A 15,455-nucleotide genomic window follows, 5' to 3' on the forward strand; every position below is an offset into this window, starting at 1 on the left:
GTCAATCATCACTCTCGGTAAACCTAACTCTACTTTTATGAGTATAAATTTTAATCCTCCTTCAGTGACTTTTTCTTCTCTTCAAACCCAACATCGATGGTGACTATATTTTCTTCCAGTTAGTTTAATTGCTGCTTGATTTCATTTCCGATTTGGGATTAAGCTAGGGTTTGCTTTTGATTGTGATTTATTTGGTTGCTGTGATGAATTTTTTATTTAATCAAAGCATTTCGAATGATGCATGTAAGCTGTTTGATGAAAAGCCTCCGAAACATTCTTCTATCTTGTTATGTGCTTTCTCATAAGAAAACATACTTGCTCTCCTAACTACACAGTGGTTTTCTGTGAAGGTCCCTTGAACAAACAGAACCTGGAATTTTTCTGAGCTGGGTTGGAGCTGAATCCAAGGTACGGAAGCTTCTCAGTACATCCAGTTGGGAAAGCTATTGTGGATGCTGCTCAGAAAGTTAATTGTACTAACGCTAAGGTTCTTCTTTCTCTATTCAACTTCCCCATCCTGACATCAAGTGTTCTCATTGCTTTATTCTGTGACAAACTTTACTTATTTATTTATTTAAATTATTGATTAGTTTATCATATTAATAAAATGTATTTTACTTAAATAATGGAAATAAATAAACAAAATTATTTGAAAATTAAAATAAAAAGATAATAACATTGTTATATTTTTCGACCCTGCTCTTTACTATATTACCTGGTTTATCTATGCGTCTGAGTGTGTATGTGTCAGAAAGGGAATGATATCATAGTTTATAATACTGGTGGATTTTTGGCTTTCCATGAGCTAATCTGCCTCTAATAACAGTTGGCTAATTGCTATTGAGTTGCTATTCTCTTGTAGAGGAGAAACGACTGGGTACTCAACTTTGTTTTGTGCCCCCTTTTACTGTCAGTATATGCCATCTATATGAGATTGACTTATTAATAGGCAATGTTTATTGGCTGTAAGACTCACTGACTAATGTACTTTTGTAAAATAGAACCTTTTGGTGGTAATTTGTGAATGGCTGAAATCTGTAATTCATGTTAAATATATTGTCATAAAGGTTAGTTTCATGAGGACACACCTGTTAGCGTACTACAAATTTGCAGGTTACAGATGGAACATTCCTTGAAGAACCTGGTTCTGGTGCAGTAGCAACTATTGATAACAAAAAGGTCTTTGTTGGGACATTGGATTGGATTACCAGGTACTGGAGTATTTGCTTTTTATCATTCTCTGAAAATATACAGGATAGGATACACCTCAAATTTTATTTATTTTTAAAATTTAATTTATTTAAAGGAATTTTTTCCATTTTTTTTCAAATGAATGCAGCATATTGCTGATTATGCTTGCTTTAGATTCATCCATGTTACTAAGATACTGGATGGTAGCTTTGTTCTTTTTTTTTCTTAACAAAAATGTATATACATATTTACACTCAGATTTACACTACGTACCAAAAAAAAAAAAAGAGCAAAAGCTACTTGATTGTTTATTATTACAATACATGCAAAGTAACCAACATTAAAAGAAAAGGTATATATATGTACGTCCTAGATATAGAGAAAAAAGAGCATGTAGAGCAATGGCAAAAGTTGGCACTAGAATTTAGTGCTACATTACACATTATTTGGTCAAAACTCGAAAAACTCAAAAACGTAAAGCACAAGTATAGTGAAATGAAGTGAGGTTGTGGTCACAAGTCACGACCCTAAAACCGATTTGAGCTTGTGTAAGTACGTGCTCAAAAGCAATGGGAAAAAGGGAACATCCAAAAAAATTAAGGGAAGGAAGGGAGGGATATATAAGGGACCATTCACCCATTTTCAAACAGCATTAGTGTTCAACAACTAAGGGGTGCCGTTTTATTCCTTTTCGATTTAACATGGATTTTAAAAGTTATATGAAATGATATGATTTTTTGAGCGAGTCTGTGAAGTCTGAAGTGTTATAATGTGTTTTTTTCTTTTTTGCACAAGTAGAGTGAACTGTTGCACTGTAAACTTGAAGGTGATTTCGAAATTGTTTATTCAAATGCCATATACTCCTACTTTTTTTACGCTTTTTAATTTCAATATGGAGGTAAAGTTTGGGTTGGACACGATTATAGAGAAAATGAGTGCTTGACATGTGTGTGGTGTTAGAACACCACAAATCGGACCATGCGTGTTCCTCATAGCTTGGCTAAAATGAAGTCACCAGTCTCATTCTCACGCTGTCAAGGAAAACAAAACATAGAATTTATTGGCATAATTTAAAAGAAAAATTTCTAAAACGAATTAAAAAATTATTTTTTAAAATAAATAAAAATAATTATTCAATTCTATTTCTTTTCATTTTAGGTTAGAGACAAATTGAGTGTGCTAAGTCCAATTTGAAAATAGCTCGGTCCCGTGAACCCGATGTGCAAACTAAAGTACAATAGTGTTCGAAAAGTGCATTTGGTTTACTAATAAAACGTGGTGCGTGGGTAATTGCTTTAATTTTGTTTTAATTTCAATAATAATCTGAGATATTTTTAATTATAATTTTCTGTAATGATATTATATTTTACTTCTGCTTTACTGCTGCTATAGTACTTAATTAATTTATTGCTAGATTGTTTAATTAAATGATGAACTGTTATGTCAGAATTTCACTAAAAATGCTTGTATTATATGATCTCTTGAGTTTGGTATTATGTCTATTTACAATTTAACTTAGACTACTCACTTGTGCTGTATTTTTAGACCCTTAAAGATAGACGGTTGAATGAGATTGTCGTTCTTGGTGTTCCTGTGAAAGCCACAATCAAAGAGGTATTTTTGTAAAAAGCAAATCCTGACAGATTATTCACAAGTTTAATATTTAGTTTGCTACATTAAAATAAATTTGGTGGAAGCTGAAGTTATTAGTGAGAGATTGAATTCATTTATTTGTTCCCCTCAGAATATTTTAAATTCTGCACTACTATAACATGTTTTTAGCCTCAGCTAACTGTTTATTTATACTTAATAGAAGTAGCACTATCTACCAAAAAATGTGCATAACCGAAGTGCTTTCTTTCATTGGAAAATTCCAAACTAAATGATATCATTAGCTTTTTTCATAGATAAATAAAGAATTAAATTAAAATATTTGAAATCATATCACCGTGATGAAAAAATGTTCGATACTCAATAAAGAAGCACTCACTTCAGGACTTTCTTTAAACATTGTTAAAATTTATTTTTTTTATTATTTTGTGTCAAATTCTTTTAAAGTGTTTTGGAGGCTTGGACAACATTGTCTCTTAGTTAATTAGCGTTGATATATATTTTAAGGTAGATGGAATAAATTTAAAAGATGGGGAAGATGAGGAAGATGAGCTTGATGATGCTACAAATGCTACAATTTAACTGATGAACTGTTCATGTTCCCATAGCAATACCCTAACTCTCTCTCTCTCTCTCTCTCTCTCTCTTATTGCACAGTAGTTAATTGTTAGAAGATTAATTTGTGTGTTCGCTCAGAGATTTTTGGTCCAATCTCTTCAACTTTTTGCTTGGATTTCAGGTTAGTGCAACTTTTGTATTGTAAACTTCATTGATTTCTAGGATATTGTATGATAAAAAAAATATTGCTTATGTTGTGTTGTTGCTTGTATTGCATTGAAAATATTGATATGGTTAAATATTGATAGGGTGTTGTATGAGAGATAAAATGTTACTTGTGTTGGATAATTTATAGGTACTAAAAACATCGAATTCGTAAGATATGTCTTGGCACCATCGAGTGTGGATGTATGATAGGTTGAATCCAACAAGAGGGAGTATTAAACCTGAGTTTTATGACAAGGTTGAGGAGTTTATAGAAACGATTAGTAAGTTAGATGTTGTGAAGTTGGAAGGAAAGTGTAGATGCCCATGCGTTAAGTGTAGATGCACAAACTATAAAGAGCTGAACATTATTAAGATGCATTTGTGGGAAAAAGGGGTTTATGCCAAATTATTGGATTTGGACAGAACATGGAGAGATTGATGACATAGGGATTAATCAGACGGGATTAAATAATTGTGGGGAAGGTGGTTCAGGAAGTGGTGCAAATGTGGAAGAATGTGATATGTATGACATTAGCTGGGAAAACAACTCTAGAAGGTATCATGAAATGGTTTTCGATTCTGCTGGTCCAGAGGATCCTCATGTAGAGGCTAAAAACTTTTTTGATCTTCTTGAGGCAGCTCAAAAGCCTTTGTGGGAAGGTTGTGTGCACTCTCAACTATCGATAGCTGTTAGAATGCTATGCATTAAGGCCGAGGGAAACCAATCGCAGGAGTCATTTAAGCAATGGGCGACCTTAATTAGGGAAATTGCTCCTGAGGGTAGTGCCATACCTAGGGATTACTATGAGGCTAAGAAGTTAGTGCAAAAGCTTGGATTGAAGGCAATCAAAATAGATTGTTGCTCAAACAATTGCATGTTGTATCGAAAAGATGATGCTGTTCTAACTAGTTGTAAGTTTTGTGAAGCACCTAGATTCAAGCCTATTTCTGATGGTGGTTGTAAGTCCAAGAGAGTTCCTGTCAGACGGATGCACTACTTACCTTTAATCCCTAGACTTCAAAGGCTTTATGCGTCAATGAGTTCAGCTCCGCACATGACGTGGCACATCAAAAACCAACGTGATGATGGCGTGATGACCCATCCATCACATGGGGAGGCATGGAAAAGCTTTGACTGTATCCACTCTGATTTTGCTTTGGAGCCTAGAAACATTAGGTTAGGTCTTTGCTCTGATGGGTTTACCCCAAATATCCAATTTAGCAAGCCTTATTCTTGTTGGCCCGTAATTGTTATTCCATACAATCTACCTTCTGGGATGTGTATGAAAGATCCTTATTTGTTCTTGACTTGCTTAATACCTGGTCCTAATAACCCTAAAGCCAACATTGATGTATTCTTGGGACCCTTGATTGACGAATTAAATGAGTTGTGGAATCCTGGTGTTTTGACATATGATATTGTAGAAAAGAAGAATTTTGTCTTAAAAGCAGCATTGATGTGGACTATCAATGATTTCCCAGCTTATGGGATGTTGTCTGGATGGATGACACAAGGAAGATTGTCATGTCCTATTTGCATGGAGGATACCAAGTCTTTTACACTATCACATGGAGGCAAGGCATTATGATTTGATTGTCATCGAAGGTTTTTGCCGATAAACCACCCTTATAGGCGCAATAAGAATGACTTTAGGAAGAATAAAATAGAAAGTGAAGAGGCTCCTACCAGATTAAGTGGTTTGGAGATTTGGCAAAGGGTTAAAGGACTTGGGAAGATATCAGATAATGGAAAGTGGATCAAATCGCGAGAGTATGGTATTACTCACAATTGGACTAAGCAAAGTGTGTTTTGGGAGTTACTGATAAACCACTATTTTATGGTTTATCTTGTGCTCAATTGAGTGGATTTTATCAACTCTTTACCCACTTGTTCATACTATTTGCATGTTTTACATTTCCCTTCCTAATTATGTGCTTTGATTGAAAACATGCTTCTTTGGACTTATATTTGCTTATTATTAATCCTCTCTTATTACCATTAGATACCTTGATATGTGTGTTAAGTGTTCTCAGAGATTACAAGGCAGGAATGACTCAGAGGATAGAAAGGAAGCATGCAAAAGTGGAAGGAATACAAGAAGTTGGAGAAACTGCTAAGCTGTCCAGCCTGACCTCTTCGCACTCAAACGGCTATAACTTTAGCTACAGAGGTCCAAACGACGCGGTTTCAGTTGCGTTGGAAAGTTAACATCTGGGGCTTCGATTTGATATATAATATGCCATAGTGGCTCTGACGCTAGGCGACGCGACTGCATGATCCATGCGGCCGCGTCGCAAGTGACGAAAATTAGCGAATTTGAATTCGCAGCCAACGAATTTTGGGCTGTTTCTGACCCAGTTCTCGGCCCAGAAAACACAGATTAGAGGCTATAAAGTAGAGGGATTGCATCCATTCAGATCAAGCCACTCATAATTCACTTTCCATGATTTAGATTTAGTTTTGAGAGAGGTTCTCTCTCTTTAGGATTTAGGTAGTGTTTTTAGAAATTAGGATTTATGACTTCTCTTAGCTTTTAAGAGTAACTCTCAATCCCAGGTTCAATATTCTTTTACTTTATGTTTACTTCTTATTTTCAGATATTTGAATGCTTGCTTGTATTAGTTATGTTGTCTATTTGGCCTATGCCACTTTCATGATGAATTTCTTATTTAATGATATTTGAGGTATTTTAGTTTATGATTGTCCCTTTTTATTATTCCCAATCTGAGGATATTGTTATTCTAGTAGATTTAGTTTTTCCCCTTTTGGCCTTGGTTAAATAATTGGTAACTCTTGATTTATCAAACTCATTGTTGATTGAAAATTGGAATTCATCCACTTAACTTACCTTTATAGTTAGAGGTTAACAAAGTGGGAGAAAAATCCAATTCTCATCACAATTGATAAGGATAACTAGGAAAGGACCTCCAGTTCTTATACCTTGCCAAAGGTTTATTTTACAGTTATTTATTTATTTTTATTGCTTTGAAAATATGCTTGTGCCCATTGCCCAAATTCTCAAAACCCCCAATTTACAATCTCCATAGCCAATAATAAGAACATACCTCCCTGCAATTCCTTGAGAAGACGACCCGAGGTTTAAATACTCAGTTATCAATTTTAAAAGGGGTTTGTTACTTGTGACAACCAAAACGTTTGTACGAAGGGATTTTTGTCGGTTTAGAGACTATATCTACAACGCGACTATTTTTATGACATTCTTTACTAGCAAAAATCCCAACGTCAGTTACCTTATTGGAAGGATAACCTGGTTCGTCACTGTCTTGATGTAATGCACATAGAGAATAATGTGCTTGATAACATAATGAATACTGTTATGGACACTGATAGAACTAAAGACAATGAAAAGGCTAGGTTAGATCTGGCTGAACTGTGCAAGCGTCCAGATTTACATTTGCGGCATGTCGGTGATAATTATTGGTCCAAATCTAAGGCAGCTTATACTTTAACTTCTGAACAGCAACAAGACGTGTATAAGTGGGTGCAACAACTTAGATTTCCGGATGGTTATGCATCTAACCTTGCTAGATGTGTAAGTCTTTCCCAGGGGAGGTTTATTGGTATGAAAAACCATGATTGTCACATTTTTATGCAGTGCTTGCTTCCAACTGCATTCAGAGAACTACCTACAAATATATGGAAGCCTCGTACCGAGTTAAGCCAGTTTTTCAAAGACTTGTGCTCAACCACCCTCAAAGTTCATGATTTAGAGGTTATCGAGCAGAATATTCCCATTATCCTTTGCAAGTTAGAAAGGATATTTCCCCCGGGATTCTTTAATGTGATGGAGCATTTGCCAATTCGTCTAGCATATGAGGCACGTGTGTGTGGACTTGTCCAATATAGGTGGATGTATCCGTTTGAAAGGGTGATAGGAGCATTCAAGCGAACAGTGAAAAATAGAGCAAGGGTTGAATGTTCGATTTGTGAGGCTTTCTTGGCAAAGGAGACTTCAAGTTTTGTTTCTTTCTACTTTGAACCACATATCTTATCGAGGCGAACCCGTGTGGGAAGAAATGATGACGGGGGAGACACAATTAAAGCTTCTTTATCAATATTTAATAGACGTGGTCGCAAGGTTGGAAAAGCTAAAGATCATTGGTTAGACTAACGGGACAAAGCTGCAGCTCATTTGCATATTCTACTCAATGAAAGCAAAGTTAGCCCTTTCTATATGTAAGTTCACAAATCTTTTATTAAATAGTTAATTACACTTGTTCTACTAACGAATCCCATAGCTTATCAACTCTAGTCCTACTTTCATCAAGGTTTTGGAAAGAAACTTGTCCTGGAGAAAGCGATGACCGATTTTCCTCTTGGTTTGCATCATATGTAAGTGTATAGATTCGTATCATAGATGCATTACATAGTAATCACATATCTTTTATTAAATAGTTTGATTCATGTTTTTAACTAGGTTCAAAATCAATGCAATGAAATTGTTGATCCCGGTTTGCAATCACTTTCTTGGGGTCCTTCAAACAAAGCAAATGGATATACATTTCATACTCTTGCAAGGGCAAAAGGAAAGAAAACTGATAACACCGGTGTGTATGTCAAAGGTGATGCAGGCAACGGGAAAAGTGATTGGTTTGGATTATTAGAAGATATACTCGAGATTGAATACACTGGTGATGACTCTAATCGAGTTATTTTGTTCAAATGTCAATGGTATGATCCAAGTCGTCCAAATGGAACACGTATTCATAATGACTATAAAATAACTGAAGTCAACCATAGCAAAAGATATCGCCACTATGATCCTTTCATTGTCGCCCAAAAAGCTAAACAAGTTTACTTCTTACCTTATCCTGGAAATTGCAAGTCTCTGTGGCATGTTGTTGTAAACACTAAACCAAGAGGTCGAATTGAAATCAATCATGTACATGTAGATGAGGATGAGGATGAGAATGATGTAGCTTATCAAGTGGATGAGAGCAATCCTTCTAGGATTTCAGACACTGAGCCTCCTATTAGTCTTAAGTCTCCATTTGGAGAGGACTGCATTGTTGAATTGTCCATCGGCTCTAGTTCCGGAGCTAATAAAAATGAATATGATGATTTTGCAGACTTTGATGATGATATTAACTTTTAATAGGGTAACATTCCTGAGCTAATTTAATTTGGTTTTAGTGTAGTATATATAGAACTTTCCATTTTCAAAATTTTAATGTTTCATCTCTCATTTACTTTACATATTTTATAATCTGTTATACTACTGAATTAGTTAATAGTAAAAAAGGTAATTAAAATAAATTAATTGGCCTTATTGTTGGAAAATAAAATGTTAATCTGGTTTTCTGTAGACTGACGTTGAAATAGAAGACTACAGCAAAGCTCAACCTGATGCTCTTGCACACTCAGCCTCCAAAATCATAGCTCGTTGGAGATACAAGAGTATCCAAGTAAAGGTAATAAATAAACTCTTGAATAGTTTGTTTTAGGCTCTCTTTTTACTGTGTACTCCCTGCATTCTTAATTAATTGTCATCTTCACTATTTTGGTACAATTAAGTAAGAACTGATCGAGTAATTTTCTATAAGTATAAGTAAGAAATTATGGGATATGTGCCATGCTCTAGCAATAATAGCGATTAATTTCTTTTGACAATAAAACCAAAATGTCCCGTCTTTATAGCCAATTCCACTTGGTAGAAATACACAAGTCCAAATCAAATGGCATTTTTCCGATTGTGCTTGTCAATTTAAATTTTATAATATAAATTAATGTTATTGGCAGAGCCAGAGCAGCATTATTACTTTATAATATAAATTTGTAAAGATGCTGGTGATGATGATGGCAGGTTCCTATTGCTGAATTCCTTACTCTCTTTAGAAATATTACTTTTCGTTACAACCAGTTATGATCAATTTGATCTTCTTGTTTCAATTTGTTGCAGGAGGCACAACTTATTTCTGTAGACTCCCTTGGGTTTGATCTAAGAGTTTGATCTTCTGATTATCTCGAGTAAGTTTTGTACTTGTATGCCTATATGCCATTGGCCAATGATTGTGTATAGAAGTAAAGGCCAGCCATGCATGCGGAGCAAATCAGTTGATGGAATGCATGCTGGTTTCATCTTTAATATTATTTTAGCTTGTGTTATTTTAATTTTGTCTTTAATATATATGTAGATCATGGCTCCTCGGGTCAAGGGTAAAGGTGTCAAGGGTCATAGAGGTTCTCGAACCATCGCCGCAGCCGCTATTACCACCAACTCCACCTCTTCTGGGACTTCAGTTGTGCCAGATTTTCAGTCAGGACCACTTACCCAGCAACCATATTTGATGGTGCCTAATCCAGGCTACACTATTCTTCCTCTACCAACTTGGCCTACTCCAGGATGTATGGGCCCTCCACCACCCCCTCTTCCAATTTCGATTCCTCCTCCGTCTCGCAATTCCAGCCTATTAGTTGATTCAGAGACACCTGGAAGCTCTAGTACATCTCCTCCACCAGAAACTGCATCGGTTCCTAATGTTGTCACAAAACAAAGATTGGTTCCAGATGGAAAAACAAGGTAAAATTTGATTGCTTGAATTAGAGAAATAATTACTTTTTTTTAGTTTCCTAACTTGTCAATTCTTTATGAAATTATCAGTTGGTTACCTTTCCCTCCTGGTTCGCAAAAGATTATAGAGATCATCAAGAAACGGTATGATAAACCATATAAAAAGTTTAGGGATGTCCCTCTTCTGACAAAGAAGCTTTGGTTTAAGGAGTGGAAGGTAAAAATAACATATATATCAATGATCATATATGATTTATGTATATCTTTGTCATCTATACTATAATTCTACCCTTTCTTTTTTGCTAATGTGCTGATTAATAACTTTATTCCCTTGTATCCTCAATAACAAGCTTTTATACATGAGAATATGCAAGAGAAATTATATGCATAACGTTATTCCCTTTATTTTTTGCTAATGTGCTGATTATATTCAAGAGAAATTATAAATGGCTTGTATATAATGTCCTGCAAAAAAAATATCATGAGAATATGTGTTTCACTTAGCTTTATAAATGTCCTGTATATAAATTACTAAGTTTTGTTTACCTGTTTCAATCAGTTTTGAATAATCATGTTGATATACCATAATTCATGATATATAGTTATATACTCTCTGTTTATTTTTCGAATAAATTCCTTACATAATTAAAATAGGAACTTACAGGATCCAAAAAGAGGTAACAATGAATCATGAACTGGAGTTATTTTCTTGTATCCAAAAAGAACTTAATACTGTGTTATTTTCTTGTCTTATCTTATATTATAGTATCTTTTTTATGTGTAGAGCCATTTTCTTATTGATGACGATAATGAGGAGTTTTTTTGGAAGGCTTTCAAATATAGGACAAGTAAGCGATTTAGCCAAATGATGTCGGATATCCGTGAGGGTGTGGATACAACCCACGAATGGCTAATTCCTGCTTACAAAAAGTTGTTGGAAAAGTATTGGGAAACGGATGAGAAATGGAAAAATATAAGGAAAAAAGCGAGGGAGAATCGAGCGTCACTCTTAGGTGGTTCTGTCCATTGCGGTGGTTCTATTCCACTGAGCTCAACTATAGAGAGGATGGTAACATAATTTAAGTGGCTTTAGATCTTATTTAATAGACATTTATTTATATAAAATTTGTTTATTCTGTGTTTATGTGAAATAGAAGAAGCAGTTAGACCGTACACCAACTCATGAGGAAGTCTTCAAGGAAACCCACACACTTAAAAGTGACAAGTCTAAATGGGTGGACAAACGCTCTCAAGACACTCATGTGAGATATAGTATAAATATTAAGTAGATTGATTTTTCACTACTACTATTTAGTTTCTTCTCTGTTACTTATTATTATTAGTAGTAGTTGTTGGTTTTTTAATTTTGTTTTTATAACAGAATTACATCCAAAAACCAGAGTTATAGTACCTTTGTTTTTTAACATTTCAAGCAAAATGAAACTCTAATTTCTTCCAGATCTGAGCAAAGAAACATGTGTTTTAATTTACATATCTGAAAAACATGTGTCTAATTCTATACGACAATATATGTACTTGCTGGTTTTGGACCTACTTCTCATGCTCTGTTAGATTTTTGAGTTTGTGGCATATTGATTAACTTGTGGTTTTATGGATGATAACCTAAGAAAGCATCTAATATAGGTTTAACTAATTTTTTAGGGGAGTAAAGTTCTTGTTTCTTAGAAAGCAAGCATTGTATTTTGTTTCACCTTGTTATAATTGATTTTTGTTCTGCCATGCATTTGATGATTTGAACTGTGAAAATCTTCTGTATGTTTTAAAGAACTAGTTCATCACAGAAGTGTCTTTTGTTTTCTGTATTTTCTCTTGGGGCAACTTACAACTGCAACTTAACTACTTAAGGGTTTTTTTTTCTTTTGATAATAATCATTGTGTAACAGGAGAAGTTTATAAAAAAGTTAGCAGAAGTTCAGGCCCAACATGTCGAGGCTCAAGCACAAGGAATGGAGCTACCACCAATTGATGAAGACTTGATTTGGAGGAAGTGTGTGGTGGGCAAAAGAAGAATCGAGTTTACGGAAAAGGAGCATTCTTTTCTAGCTCTATTAAGTCTAGAACTACTTATGCCAACTCTGTATCTGGAAGAGCATCTACAAATCAAAATTCTGTTCCTGATTTGCGAGAGCAGATTCATAATCTCAATGAAGAGCTTTTTCAACGTGTTACTCAACAGACAGATGAGCGTATTAGTAAGTTGTTAGATACACGCTTGGCTCCTTTGGAAAAGACTCAAAAGAAGCTAGAAAAGTTAGAACGAGCAATTGGAAAGGCCAAGAAGGAAAAGCTGAAACAGAAGAGATGGAATGAGGCTTATGTTAGCTATTACAAGAAGGTTAGAGCATCAAGTAGTTCCACTACTGCTCCACCGCCACCGCCACCGCCACCGCCGCCACCTTCAATCTCTTCGGATGAAGACTATGATGATGATGGGGATGAAGATGACACTGAGGACTATAGTTGATAAATTTAGTATGGTTGAACAATATACTGAGGATTATAGTTGATAATACACTTTGTTTATGTCTTGAATTATATTGACTTGCTTGTTTATAATACTTTTCTTTTAGCTTTATAATATGATGAATTTGTTTATTTTTTGTAATATTATAAATATTTGAATACTAATTAGATAAAAAATTGTAATTATTAAATTTATATTATTTTGTATAAAACAGGTTTATTTTACAATGAAAAAATATAAAAAAAAAATTTCATTTTATCTTACTGACAGATTTACAGACGGATTTTCTGTCTGTAATCTAAAAAAATTACAGACAAAAAATCTGTCGGAAAATCTATCTGTGATTACCGAGGGAAAATCTGTCGGAAAATTCTTCTGTAATTACCGACGGAAAATCTGTCGGAAAATCTGTCGGAAAATCTGTCTATAATTACAGACAGAAAATCTGTCTGAAAATCCGTCGAAAAGTTCGTCATCTTCAGGAAATGGATAGAGAATTTACAGAGGGAAAATCCGTCGGTAACTGGTAAAAATCCGTCGGTAATTTTCCGACGGAAAAAAATCCGTCAGTAACTAATTTCCGACGAGGCTTTTACAGAGGGACAAAATCCGTTGGTAATTCCATCGGTAACCAAAAATCCGTCTGTAATATAAACCAAATCTGTCTGTAAATCTGTCTTTATTAAGCCATTTTCTAGTAGTGTATTTTCATATAAAAGAGTTTAATTTTTTACTAATAATTAATTTTAACATTCGTTATCTAAAATTTAAAAGAATTTAACGTGTATACTTTTATATTTGATTAGGTGTTAATTTTATTGCACAAATAGAAATAATTAATTTTTATGCTTGTTATTTAAAAATAATATTATATATATATAATTAGATATTAGCATAAAAAAATTACATGGATAGTTATAAAATTAACTCAAATTTTTTATAAAATAATTGAATCTTGATTTTAACTTTTAATCACAACATTAGTATTTTTTAAATTATATATAATAAATATTTGAAGAAAAAGAATGAAAATATAAATTAGAAAGATAAGTAGTAAAAATTTAAAACTAAATAAAAATATGCATATAATAATATTTTTTATTTGAATTATATTATGTTGTTAATTTTATTTTTTTAGAACAGAAACGTAGAGAAAAATAGAGAATAAAAGAAAAGAGAGAGAAAGATAAAGAAGAAGAATGAGAGAGATAGTTTGTTAATTTTGGAAGTTAAGAAAAAATTTTATTTTAATTATAATGAAAAAATATCCGGTTACACATTTTGATTTATCAAATTACTAATATAAAATATGGATTATAAATTATATATAAAGTGGGAAGAAGAGATAGAAATAGAAAAAAAGAGGGACGTAGTTAAGCGAATATAAGAAGAATATTTACTAATTTTAGAAGAAAATATTTTTTCTAAATTTTAATAAGAGAGTGTCATGTGACACATTGTAGTTATTAAATTAGTTATATATAATAAATGCTTACTCTTCTAATTATATAAAAAATTTTATATTTATACAATTTTGATATTAAAATTTGGATAAAATACTATTTTTATTTCTAACATTTGGGTCATATTTTAATTTTAATATTTTAGTTTAATTTGAATGCAATTAGAGAATGTCATGCATATATTTTGATTGTCAAATTTAAATTAGTCATTGATAATGATATATAAGAAAGATAGAGTGAGTGAAAGAATAAGAGAGATAGAGAAAGAAAGAGTAGAGAGCTCTTTAATTTGGGAGGAAAAGATTTGATTTTAATTACAATGAAAAAGTGACATGTGACACATTTTGATTGTAAAATTAATACTGTATGATAGATGAAAAACTGAAGTACAATTTTTGGGCAAAAATGCATTATAAATTATGTTACTCAATTGACTTCTTTGTTAAGTATATTTGTACAACAAATTTTGTTACCCAATATTTAATACCCATTAGGTGTTACAAATCATAGTAAAATAGTGTCAGAATCTTACTACTCTACTATTATTGTAAGATTTGAGAAATTTATTAGTCAATTATATAATTATAATTGAGTTAAAAGAAGTTTGAAAATGTCCGGTCTTAATTAAAACTTTAAATTTCATAATTTGAAAATTTACAGATAAAATTTAATTTAAGAAAAGTGTACTCTCCAAAAATATTATTCATCATCACTTTTAAATTTATTTTTCTCACAAACCGAAACTATGATCAACGGTCCGTTTGCGGCTACGCATCGCTTTTATCTCTCTCTATGTTTTTATACCATTTTTTAGGGGAGTAATCATGATAACTTTTCTCTATTTATCTATTTCTCTATTTCTCACTGTTTTCACATTTTGGGGTGTGAGGTATTGAAAATTGTAATTTTGATGCTTTAGGAGAAGCTCAAGCTCAAATTCCAATGGATTTTAACCCATGTTTATGTGAAATAAGATAAGGGAACTCTTTCCCATTACTTTCTCCTAATTTGTGTGAAACCATAGTAGGAATCTTGTGTAATTTGAATGAAATTAGATTGAATAGAGTTGATTGAAGTTTGGATTCGTGGGGAATTGATTGAGGCGTGGCCGGGGAGAAAGTTTTTGGTAAGTTTTGGGTCGAAAGCCGTAATTGGATAAGTTTTAGTAAGTTGTTGGTGTTGATATGTTGAACGGTGCCATGATATAAGAGCTTATAATTGATGATTAAACTCAACAATTTAAATGTAAATTCACTAGGAAAGGATAGGAAAGATGCTCATGCATCACAACACCAAACTTAAATTGTTGCTTGTCCTCAAGCTACCAAACTAATATTGGCTTAGGATGTGAATTTGCATGAGAATGAGAGTTCGATTAAGCTCATGTCTCTTCTTATAGTGGGGTTT

General features: G+C 33.2%; 2 protein-coding genes across 2 annotated transcripts; both read left to right on the forward strand.

Moving 5' to 3' along the window:
• Positions 1 to 3,965: 3,965 nt before the first annotated feature.
• Positions 3,966 to 5,156, forward strand: LOC130949781 (uncharacterized). The gene has a single exon (XM_057878415.1). It carries the CDS (start codon positions 3,966 to 3,968, stop codon positions 5,154 to 5,156), a length of 1,191 nt encoding a protein of 396 aa, XP_057734398.1.
• A 4,570-nt stretch (positions 5,157 to 9,726) lies between these two features.
• On the forward strand, positions 9,727 to 12,585 carry LOC130949782 (uncharacterized). The gene is made up of 6 exons (XM_057878416.1): positions 9,727 to 10,109; positions 10,191 to 10,317; positions 10,885 to 11,169; positions 11,255 to 11,362; positions 12,005 to 12,108; positions 12,210 to 12,585. The coding sequence occupies exons 1-6, from the start codon at positions 9,727 to 9,729 to the stop codon at positions 12,583 to 12,585; spliced, it is 1,383 nt and encodes a 460-aa protein (XP_057734399.1).
• Positions 12,586 to 15,455: the final 2,870 nt, after the last annotated feature.

Source organism: Arachis stenosperma, chromosome 9 (assembly GCF_014773155.1).
Source record: "Arachis stenosperma cultivar V10309 chromosome 9, arast.V10309.gnm1.PFL2, whole genome shotgun sequence".
In the NCBI taxonomy this organism is placed as follows: domain Eukaryota; kingdom Viridiplantae; phylum Streptophyta; class Magnoliopsida; order Fabales; family Fabaceae; genus Arachis; species Arachis stenosperma.

What these genes read in the sequence shown, in the direction of transcription:
- LOC130949782 (XM_057878416.1), top strand. Translation starts at nt 9,727, where the DNA reads ATGGCTCCTCGGGTCAAGGGTAAAGGTGTCAAGGGTCATAGAGGTTCT. An exon ending in GTTCCAGATGGAAAAACAAG is followed by an intron (nt 10,110 to 10,190) that starts GTAAAATTTGAT and finishes TGAAATTATCAG; the next exon opens with TTGGTTACCTTTCCCTCCTG. An exon ending in AACGCTCTCAAGACACTCAT is followed by an intron (nt 11,363 to 12,004) that starts GTGAGATATAGT and finishes ATTGTGTAACAG; the next exon opens with GAGAAGTTTATAAAAAAGTT.
- LOC130949781 (XM_057878415.1), top strand. Translation starts at nt 3,966, where the DNA reads ATGCCAAATTATTGGATTTGGACAGAACATGGAGAGATTGATGACATA.